Source organism: Amblyomma americanum, chromosome 4 (assembly GCF_052857255.1).
Source record: "Amblyomma americanum isolate KBUSLIRL-KWMA chromosome 4, ASM5285725v1, whole genome shotgun sequence".
NCBI lineage: Eukaryota > Metazoa > Arthropoda > Arachnida > Ixodida > Ixodidae > Amblyomma > Amblyomma americanum.
The window spans coordinates 160,058,125-160,069,577 of NC_135500.1; the positions used below are offsets into that span (position 1 = coordinate 160,058,125).

Here is an 11,453-nt window from a genome sequence, read left to right on the forward strand (position 1 = left end):
ACTAAAGGACGGACACATACTGTGCTATCGCGGGCTAAAGGATAGACGAGAACTAGGTGTGGGTTTCCTGATTAATAAGGATATAGCTGGCAACGTAGAGGAGTTCTACAGTATTAACGAGAGGGTAGCAGCAATAGTAATTAGGCTGAATAGGAGGTACAAGCTGAAAGTGGTGCAGGCCTACGCACCCACATCCAGCCATGATGACCAGACCGGTGAAAGCTTCTATGAGGACGTAGAATCAGCAATGAATAGAGTAAAATCGCAGTACACTGTACTGATGGGCGACTTCAATGCGAAGGTGGGCAAGAAGCAGGCTGACGACCACGCGGTAGGTGACTATGGGATAGGCTCTAGAAATAGCAGGGGAGAGTTATTAGTCGAATTCGCGGATAGAAATAATTTACGGATCATGAATACCTTCTTCCGCAAACGAGAAAACAGGAAGTGGACCTGGAAGAGCCCTATGGTGAGATTAAAAATGAAATCGACTTCATACTATGCGCTAAACCCGGCATCATTCAGGATGTGGCCGTCCTCGGAAGGGTGCGTTGCAGCGACCATAGAATGGTAAGGTCTAGAATTAGCTTAGACTTGAAGAGGGAACGGAAGGAGCTAGCGAAGAAGAAGACCATTAACGAGTTAGCCGTAAGAGGGAAAGCACAGGAGTTTAGGATAGCGCTGCAAAACAGATACTCGGCTTTAACTGAGGAAGATGATCTTGATGTTCATTCAATGCACGATAACCTGACATCAATAATTACAGAGTGCGCAGTAGAAGTAGGCGGTAGGACAGTTCGAAAAGATACCGGGAAGCTATCTCAGGTGACGATAGATCTGATTAAGAAGCGCCAAAACATGAAGGCATCTAACACTACCGATAGAATAGAACTAGCGGAGCTATCAAAGTTAATAAATAAGCGCAAGGTAGCCGACATAAGGAAGTTTAATATGGAGAGAATCGAGCATGCTATAAAGAACGGAGGTAGCCTTAAAACAGTGAAGAGGAAACTAGGCATAGGTAAAAACCAGATGTATGCATTAAGAGACAAGCAGGGCAATGTCATTAGCAATATGGATAAGATAGTTAACGTAGCCGAAGAGTTCTACACAGAGCTGTACAGTAGCCAATGTAATCAGAGCGCCAATGAGAAAGACAGCAGTGCACAGCAATGCGTCATCCCGCCAGTAACGAAAGATGAAGTAAAGAAAGCCTTAGAAGCAATGAAAAGGGGAAAAGCAGCTGGGGAGGATCAGGTAACAGCAGATCTGTTGAAGGATGGAGGGGACGTCGTGCTAGAAAAACTAGCCACCCTGTATACGCAATGCCTTATGACCTCGACTGTACCAGAAGCTTGGAAGAATGCAAACATTATCTTAATTCATAAGAAGGGAGACGCCAAGGACTTGAAAAATTACAGGCCGATCAGCTTACTATCCGTTGCCTACAAAGTATTTACTAAGGTAATCGCTAATAGAGTCAGGGCAACGTTAGACTTTAATCAACCAAATGATCAGGCAGGCTTTCGTAAAGGATATTCCACAATAGATCATATTCACACTATCAATCAGCTGATAGAGAAATGCGCAGAATATAACCAACCTCTATATATAGCTTTCATTGATTACGAGAAAGCATTCGACTCAGTGGAAACCTCAGCAGTCATACAGGCATTGCGTAATCAGGGGGTAGAAGAGCCTTATGTCAAAATACTGGAAGATATATATAGCAACTGCACAGCTACTATAGTCCTCCATAAAGTCAGCAATAAAATTCCAATAAGGAAGGGCGTCAGGCAAGGAGACACGATATCGCCAATGCTGTTCACCGCATGTTTGCAGGAGGTATTTCGAGGCCTGAATTGGGAACAGTTGGGAATAAGAATAAATGGAGAATACCTAAATAATCTGAGATTTGCTGATGACATTGCCTTGCTGAGTCACTCAGGAGGTGAACTGCAAATCATGATCAACGAGTTAGACAGGCAGAGCAGATCGATGGGTCTAAAAATTAACATGCAGAAAACCAAGGTAATGTTCAACAGTCTAGCAAGAGAACAACAGTTCACAATTGGCAGCGAGAGCCTAGAAATTGTGCCGGAATACGTCTACTTAGGGCAGGTAGTGACAGCTGATCCGGATAATGAGAGGGAGATAACTAGAAGGATAAGAATGGGGTGGAGCGCATATGGCAAATTCTCGCAGATCATGATTGGCAGTTTACCAATTTCCCTCAAGAGGAAAGTGTACAACAGCATAATCTTACCGGTACTCACCTACGGGGCAGAAACGTGGAGGCTAACGAAAAGAGTTCAGCTTAAGTTAAGGACAACGCAGCGAGCCATGGAAAGAAAAATGATAGGTGTAACGTTAAGAGATCGGAAGCGGGCAGAGTGGGTGAGGGAACAAACACGGGTTAATGACATCCTAGTCGAAATCAAGAGAAAGAAATGGGCTTGGGCAGGGCATGTGATGCGAAGGCAAGATAACCGCTGGTCTTTAAGGGTAACGGAGCGGGTTCCAAGAGAAAGTAAGCGTAGCAGGGGGCGGCAGAAGGTTAGATGGGCGGATGAGATGAAGAAGTTTGCAGGCAAAGGGTGGATGCAGCTGGCAAAGGATAGGGTTAATTGGAGAGACATGGGAGAGGCCTTTGCCCTGCAGTGGGTGTAGTAAGGCTGATGATGATGATGACTTACACGCTGCCGGGAAAAGGCATGCGCAGCACAATTCCACATGTGTGCGAATTAAAGAGCGCATCATTCGATCTAAGAAAAAATTTGCTCCGTAGGAACAAATTAAATTTCTTCGCCAAAGTCGAATTTAATTACCTTTTGACGACGGCTGCATGTCGCCCGGGAAAACTATGCTACTCCGGATCGGTATTCTCATGACTATTTTTGAATTGATCGGAATCCGGAACTGTATTATGGCATCCATTTTTAGTTTATGAGCTTGTCACTCGTAATGGTTGCTAAAGAAATTTTATAGATCGTTCTTTCTTTCTGTAAGGCTACTCACATTCAATACGCACTTATTCTATCGGCCACTTAGCTCGTCATCTATCCACTGCATAACAAGTAAAGCCATCTTCGCTCTACACACGAATGATATTAATTTGTTCGCTAGCACACTCCCGTTAGGCTCAAGGTATGCTTTCCAAGTTCCGGAGTAGATTTCGGTTAATAAATACACGGAATGCCTGCTCTTGGCAGCGGAGCTATATTCCCACTGAAAAGCACAGTGACTTCAAGCAGATAGTAATGGGAGAAGGCTTTTAAACGCGGAACATGAGGTCTTAATGTTAGCAAATAGAGGAGGCTGAAACCTGGGTTATAATTTTCGTAAATGCTAGAATTTTTCGCATGTTCTGAAGTTGTAATTTTGTTTCAGTTGCTAGCCGTGTGTACTCCGTATTTGTGGTGTTGGAAATCTACCCCAAGGATTCGGCACATTACGCTGCCCCGTAAACGGAAAGCACTAGAGGACAGCGCTATCCCTTTTTACTTTTTTAGTGCCAAGATCCTGTTTTCTCTCGTGCGGAGTGCGAAAGCACAGACATCGAACTCCGCACTTCGTCAACGCCCATCGCAAACCTTTAAAATCCTGTACGTAGCAGGCTTCTTTACTTCAGTTCGCTATCATAAGTTGTCAAATGATACTATGTGGATTAATTCCTTCTCTCGCAATACTTCTAATACAAAATATGTCAAGAAGACAGTACTGCCGCACATGTGTCGTCGCCTCCAGGATTTTTGCTGTGTAAGTAAAATCGTCCTTAAGCCCAAGTGGTGCTTAAAAATAGAAGCTACTTTGTCTTCCGGCTAAGGGAAGACAGAGACTGAGAGAAACCTTTGAAACGCGACGAAAGCGGAGAAAGCGGACGAATCATATCTGAGGTCTCCTACATGCTCCACACTCAAAAACAGGAAAAATGAATGGGAGATATAGGCAGAAAGCGATGATGCGAGGCGATGATGTAGTAATGTCAGACAATTTTGGCGCCATTGCTGCAGTGAGGTGTGTTCTCACCGCATGTGCAGGGCTTCCATCGGCGAGAACCCACGTGATGCTTGGCGTCGGCCGTCCCTGTGCCGAGCACTGGATCACGGTGCCAGACTCGCTCGAGAAACGCACGACGCTGGGAGGTTCCAACACCAGCCGGGGCCCGTCACCAGTACCAACCATAGAACTCGGCGCAGCTGCTGTGTGGAAATTTGTCCAGTAACAGGTGAATACGCAAAATAAGTTACTTGATACTTAAGAAAATGTAGATCTGTTAAAACTGCACAAAAAAATTTTTCCTAAATGGTTTCTTCTTAGAACTGAACAGTCAGACATTAGTATAAATCGATCCTAACATTGTGTTCGCCTAGCAATTTCTAATTGAATTCCTTCTTTTACACTGTTTCGGTTTTGGTTTATGCACCCAAACGACCACTGATGTCAGAGTTGAGAAGACATAACGTGTCACAGAAACACGGCGTAATAGTCATTCTTGTTGATTCATTGTTCTTTCGGACCTTGAGGAAGGCTCGCGTAACCATTGTAGGGAATGAGAATGGCGAAATATCAGTTATATTCCAGTGACCTTTGCTAAGGTTTTAGCTCGCAGCCATTGTTTTGATTTTAAAGCTGGAGCCGTAACTGCATGAAAAAATAAATGAAATTATATATTATGTACTCTTCTTAAAAAAAACAACACAGCGTGATCCACACAAGCATCAGTGCAAATAAAACACGCAATCAAAAATATGCTTTCTGTAGGGATTATTAATCATTATCAGGCTTCTGATCGACCCAGCCACCTATCAAAGATCCAATAATCGTTCAACTTCTTCGATAACTTCAGCCACATTACTCTTATAACTAAAAGTCTTCGGTATCAGTGGTCCACATTAGGCCTTTCGTCGAAGCTGCATCGATAACAGATCTGGAACTGTATAATTTCGCGAAGTGATTTAAGACCTCCAACTCCCTACCACAGATGCTGTGTAAGGTTTCATACTCGGCTCTCTTTTCCTTCTTATTATTTTGACGACTTTCTAAACCCGGTTCGCATTTATGTTCCAAATGATATTCCACAGGCAGACGAAGCTGCTACTGCTAGCCATTAACAGCGTAGTTTCTAGTTGTACCCGATTGAATTAGAATCTACAAAAAGTTATGCCTTTGGTTTTGCCAAAGTGGACGAAAGATTGTTGCTATAAACAAGCATTTCCTGTTATTTTTCTTGCACCCCATATCGACTCGAGCACTCTACAGCAACGGCTTGATAGAACTGTTTCTATATGTGCGCGTTTCAGTGGAGAGTAAATTCTTTTTTTTTAGAACTCCAAGTAAGCTTCCTAATTTGACGGTTAACTTGTTTCTGTAATGTAGTCAGCTGCCGTTAATACCTCTGCCCAGTTTGCACCTCTAAGAAATTTTGCAGAGCCTCTTTCTTTTTTTTATGCTCTATTAACAGATTCATTTCCAGAAAAACCACAGCCACATACCTTCCACTTCTTCGGCACGCCCTGGACGCTTTCTTTTTCAATATTATTTGTAGAAAGAAAGCAATATTGAATTATTGTCTTTCGTGAACTGAATGCTCGTACTGATCAAGTCCATCGCTTAAAAACACCAAAACCTTGGTTTTCTGTCGGGGCCACACCACCTGTCATAGCAAAAGCGCTTCCTGAATTCCTGCACACTGTAGAGCAAAACTGAATTTCACGAATGATAGAAACACTGCAGCATAACATGCCTGCGGCATGCTAAGAGTCGAGAAGTATTGCAGTTATAGTTTAGTTATTAAACTCACTCTAAGGGTGTTAGAAGAAACAGCAATAAAAGGAAAGGAGGGCATCAAAGGCAGATTCCTATCAGTGGTCAGAAGAAGTGGGAATTATTATAGCGCCAAAGTTACGGGCGGGAAGACAAAGTTTCGACACTGTACTCATATGCAACAATGCGTACTCATACGCAACGATGGCCAACCACGTGGCCAACCTACCGCACACTCGCTGAATAAAAAGAACCCTGTGTCGAAGTTAGGAGCCGAACCAGGGTCTTTGGCGTTTGAGGTGGAAACGCAACCACTCCGCCACGACGGCTCAAGGTTTAACCGTGAATAAACGCGCATGTAGAGAATGCGCGCCTTTCATATATTAACTCTCCCGAACCAGATGTCGCCGCGCTTACGCTACGTATATCCTGGCCTAACAGGGCTAGGCCATCAGCAATTTTTTCTTCACCGTTTACCGTTTGCTTTTAAAGAACCGCGGCAGTGCAGGCATTCGTTAATTTTGTTTTCTTGAATAAATCTGAATATATTTTACTAAGTCCGCCGGTTCGGTAAATTCATTGAGTGACATGCTGCCAAGCTGCGCAACCAGATTCCTGGTTCCATCTCTGAAACCCGGTGCGATCTGGTATAAACAGTGAATCCACAACGGTTCTTTGGGCCCCTCACTCGCGTCATAATGCAAAATTTGCGCTAGGAACTGTAAGCGAGTGCATAGTTCCTCAACGTATGCCAAAGCCAGAAACCTAACCACCTACAACACGAGCGCGCGCACGCGCACGTATAGACAGAAAAAAAAACTCGCCGGCAGTGGCGCCATCTAGACATGCCGGCTGTTTTCGAAAGATAACCGCCTTTCTCGCCGTAAGCTCCGCTCAGAGTGAAGAACGGTAGGTGAAGCGAGCTTCACCGCTTATGTCTAATGGAGCAAAACTTGTACAAACGCGTTCGCACAGGAAGCCCTTTAAACCACGGGTCTGGCCTGCGCGCAAGTACAACGTAACTGCGCGCCGTCTTTTATGTAAGGTTTATGATTTTGATATCGCAAACTATGAGTATATAGCAATTTTGTAGTAAAGCCCCGTATAATATTACGAACATCTTCATAGCTAAGCGGGCGCGGAACTTTACCTTAAATCCTGACATTTCACGCGCTCTCCGAAGAGGTCATGTGACCCAGCTACGAAAGCGCTTAATCCTCTTCTCTCAGTCCAGCCTGTGGAGCATTCGGGGTGTGTACGAAGGCATTTCCACGACTACACGACTGTCCCGACTACGATGCATGCGCGCACTAGCGAACCACTCCCTCTGCTGGAAGCACGTCGGAATTTCCGTCTGCGCTTCTCATTCTCTAATTAGGGTCATTACTCTGGATGTATCTGACGCGGCGTTTAAGCTCATCCTACGCTATAATAAGCCCGAGAGGCGGGACGAGTGGGGAAAATTGTTGTCCCCGCACCCACAAGGAGAGTAAGCGAATAGATCCGACTGTTCAGATAGGCCTGAGCTTTTAAGAGCTTTCGCAGAAACCGTGTGGAAGAGAACGGACCGAATATAAGCCATCTGGTCGTTATTTACTTCCCTGGTGTTTCTACTGGCAGATATCTTTTTCGCGTATCACTTTTATATGGCCTAGCTCTTCTTGAAGAATGCAAAAATACCCTATTTACAAATCAATCTGATTTATTTATTTACTGTACCTTTAGGTCCAGACGCACTAAAAAGGGGAGTCGATTGCATAGAAAAAAACAAAACAATGAATACAAAACATTGAAGTTGTTGGAACACAGACTCAGCTTCCTCCTGAATATACAAAGTTCGTCCTGAATGTAGTCCTGCATCGCGAAAACCTAGGTTGTCTTCAATGGCTGTAATATAGGGGGGGGGGGGGGGGGGGGGAAGGCGGTTTTAGTTTATGACACACGTAGTCACAGATAATGCGCTAAATAAAATAATCCAGAATAATGAAGCATTACCATCGCCGCTCAGAACGTATTGTATTTTCAGTGCACAATATTTCTTACACTGGCTCAAAGAGTCCGTATTTGCGATCTTTTCCCTCAACTCGCAGAGATAAAGGTGTTTTCAGAACTCCAACAGCGTGGCCATCTTTCATAAGCCTTTAAAAAATAGACTTCCGAGGACACAGAACGGGCCCTCCTAGTGGCAAAGAAATTGCGGCTAGTAGTTGAACGGGAGCGACGGTGGAGAAACACGAACTGGAAGGAATTCTCAGGCACTTTGTCTTCGGCATCCCTCACCCCTTTGTACCTTCTTAGAATGAAGAGACAGGCTAAGCCTACAAGAAGGAGGAGTACAAGGAAAGACAACGCCACCGCCAGGGAGGGCTAAGGTAGATTGATAGAACAATCAGCGAGTGTACGCGGTGCGAGAAAAGGATCTTTACTTGGGTTGGTAACTAATTCAGCTATCTTTTCCACCAAAAACAATTACTTTTCAAGGAGCCCACGATGTGTTTTTAGGATTCCTTAGTTTGCTCTTAGTTTTCGTTTGAGTGAGCTTTAAAAAAGCCGGGGCCTTTATAATTCTAATTGTACGATGCTCAGCTCGTTGTCTTACCTTTATGATATTTTATGCTCTTATGTTTTACGTGAAAACTTCCAGAACAGAATAAAACTTTGGCCTGGGAAAAATGACGACACTTGTTCCTGATTCCTCCTGACATATCGTTGCCATCACGTAATGTTTAGCTTTTTTTCACACATTTTATTGCTATGCTCTTCAGCGCCTGCAAATTGGGGCAGTACTCTGCTGTAGTGTTAGGTGATTGCCGCCTGTACTACACCGCAACACCAGTGTACACAACAAGAAAGGGCGTGTAATAATTGTGTCGCTTATTGTAGAGTACAACAACCTAAACGCATTCACTTGCTTATGGCGTTGACAAACAATAATAAAAACGTACCAAATAACCGTAAATCAAAAACGGGTAACTTTGTCTTCAAAAAAACTCAGTGACTTGTCCTGCATCGGATATTTCTGGTTAGCCTGCCTTTCGCAGCTCAGTGTGAAGCGACAAAAGACCCTTATTGCGATTTGGGCACCTCTTCTTCGGATGTAGTGCATTGAGCAGCTGCCTTATGCTTTCATTTGCGAGTGCTACAATTCATCTTGCGGTCTTGTTTACGTTGCTTGCGTTTCTTTTATCAAGACTGCTCGTTCTTCCTATTGCATATGCTTCTAGACCATCCACGGCACGAATATTTCCAACTTTGGCAGTACATAACTTTTTAGTTCGAAATCACTCCACAGAGGAATCAGATTCGTTTAAATTCAGCAGCTCCCTTACCCTAAAATCAGTGATGAAAGGAGGGTGTAGAAGCGTGTGGCTCTAATTTGCGCTCATTGCCTGTCATTGGTTCCTGACTGACTAGCAGTCTCTTTATACTAATGTTACGTGCAAAAACTTCGGAACTGCGCATCACAGAAAATAGAACGCGAAACCGTTCACAACCACCGTTTCTGTCTCGACTGATCAATGTTTTTCATCTCCTCCTCAGTTGCTAGTTTTTATTTTCTTCATTCCAAGATAAGAAAAGGAAGCCTTTGCTTTGTGTGGCAAGCAAAATAAGAAGATACTCAAATGTAAAATCTTACTCTTTGTATTATTCTGAGACCTCTTTCGCTCTCGCGACTATCGATCCCTATTCATCCTCCTCAAATCAAACGTCCGCTAAAAGTTGAGCGATTCGCGACTGGAAATAGCACTTCCCGCTTTTCTTTTCAGTATCTTTCGTACCCCGTCATAAGCAGTTCGCTTCTACAGATCTCCGCAGCCCAAGCGGTTTTCACATGAGCGTCAACGCTATATTGAGGCTGGCCGAGGCCTTTTCGCGAGAATGAAAAATGTTCAAGCTCTCGTTCTTATTCGTGGTATATGCAAGTCACGTAGCAGATATTCTTCATATTTAGGAAAAAGAGACATGGCAAAGAAACCATCGTAACAGATGCGTACGTGATCTAGTCTTCACTATGGTATCAGATCCAGTGCTTGTGAATGTAAGCCTGCATATTATTTGGCGGTCAAGACGAATTTGTGCTAGCTTAAAGAAATTATAATAATTGTTAGCGTAATACTTTATAAATCAAGAAAATCTGTCAGCTTCGGTTGGTATAACGCACTCTGCAATTTTACAAGCAACTCTGCATATGGTTTACCCCTTTTTAAATTTTGCTGATTGCTTTATTACGTTCTCCTTTTTTCTTTACTGATCCTGCTACTTCCTACGCATAGAGCATTTTTTCCATTCTCAAGCAATGGTTGGTACATAAAGGCCCTCATTGTACAAACAAAAATAACTGCAGGAAAATCATGCCAGACAACGAATGGAAATGAACAAAAAAAACACTTTTAAGCGAAAAGAAAATGCATTTACTGAGTGCAGTTTGCAAGTGTATCAAAGGTAGAGTATGCTACAGCAATCTGGTTAGGATTTTTGCGGCGCTTAAGATAAATGTTTGAGCCGCCTCAATGGCAGCGCCCCTTTGATGCTAGATATCATTGCTATATGAAGAGGTACATGAGCGATAGGGCCAGAAGGATAAATCAGTAAGTCAGGCGCGGTTCGTCTTCTGAGCACCCATTTATTTATGCACTCTTTGTGATTGGCGCTTGTCGGACCTGTTCACTTGTATACGCTGTCACAAGATTCTTCCGCCCTGTCAGCGCAAGCGGAGCAGCCTGAACCTGTTATCATCGTCTTGTAACGCGTTTTTCTATGGGTGCGAGGTGTTTTGTCCGTACGCTCGTTTGTTCATCACGGACGCTCTTCCCCAAAAGATTTACTTGGACTCCTTCGACTCTTCTACAATGTCCATTACTTGCACGCCGGTCTCCACAAAAATATGGCATGTTGATTTTGTTGTATTCTGCCAGAAACAGTTTTGAGCAAAAAACCATAAGAAAAAAAAGCTGCTTGATTAGGAACGAATTCTAAAAAACTACTTGCTTAAAAGAAGCTATTATGTGAAAATGAGGAATACGCATTTTCAAATACGGTATTACCGTGTGTTCAAGACCTTGCTTGTTTATTTTGTTTCTTTAAATTCGTAGCTCTACGCTGGGCAGAATTAATAACCCACTCAAAGTTTCCGAAGTGCCCATAGCTAAACTTGATTCTGCTATTGAACGGAGGAATTATCTACTACCGCTGTTCATGTACAAGTCACCTACGTATGGAGCGTCAACACCTTGCTGCTTCCAACACAGCCGTGTAAAATCTTCTGTCCAAAACTAAACTGGAAAAATCACTATTTCAACGCGTATTCCTGCCAGTAGTGGGTTATGAAAGTTGAAGCGACAAGTGGAGCCTTCAAGATGGGAAGAATAAGGCGCACAACTGCACGTGTAAAAGAGACCAACGTCAATTCAATTCAATACCCAGCGTCAGGACTACCCCTAGTGAAAGTGGAAGCAACAAAACAAAATTGCAGTTTCGTATAGTTTTTCGTGTTATTTTTTTTATTTTTCTAATGGTTCGGCGGGACGGCATCGTTGAGAACGGCAACTGGAAGCTCTTCGCGTCATTCGTTGTCGCCATTGCTCGGGTCTATCTATAGAGACTACATCCTTCCAGGCACAATCACAGAGTTCTACATTTCTTTCTGTTTCTTCTCTTCGCGCATCGTTGTCTAGCGTTGTATACTT

General features: G+C 43.5%; 1 protein-coding gene across 1 annotated transcript in view; it reads right to left on the bottom strand.

Moving 5' to 3' along the window:
- Positions 1 to 4,196, bottom strand: part of LOC144128601 (cell adhesion molecule Dscam1-like) — a 91,827-nt gene extending 87,631 nt beyond the window's left edge. Inside the window, exon 1 of the mRNA XM_077662132.1 lies at positions 4,030 to 4,196. Within this exon, the coding sequence (XP_077518258.1) occupies positions 4,030 to 4,185 (156 nt within the window). The 5' untranslated portion in view covers positions 4,186 to 4,196. The remainder of the gene's footprint in view (positions 1 to 4,029) is intronic.
- Between the last annotated feature and the right edge of the window lie 7,257 nt (positions 4,197 to 11,453).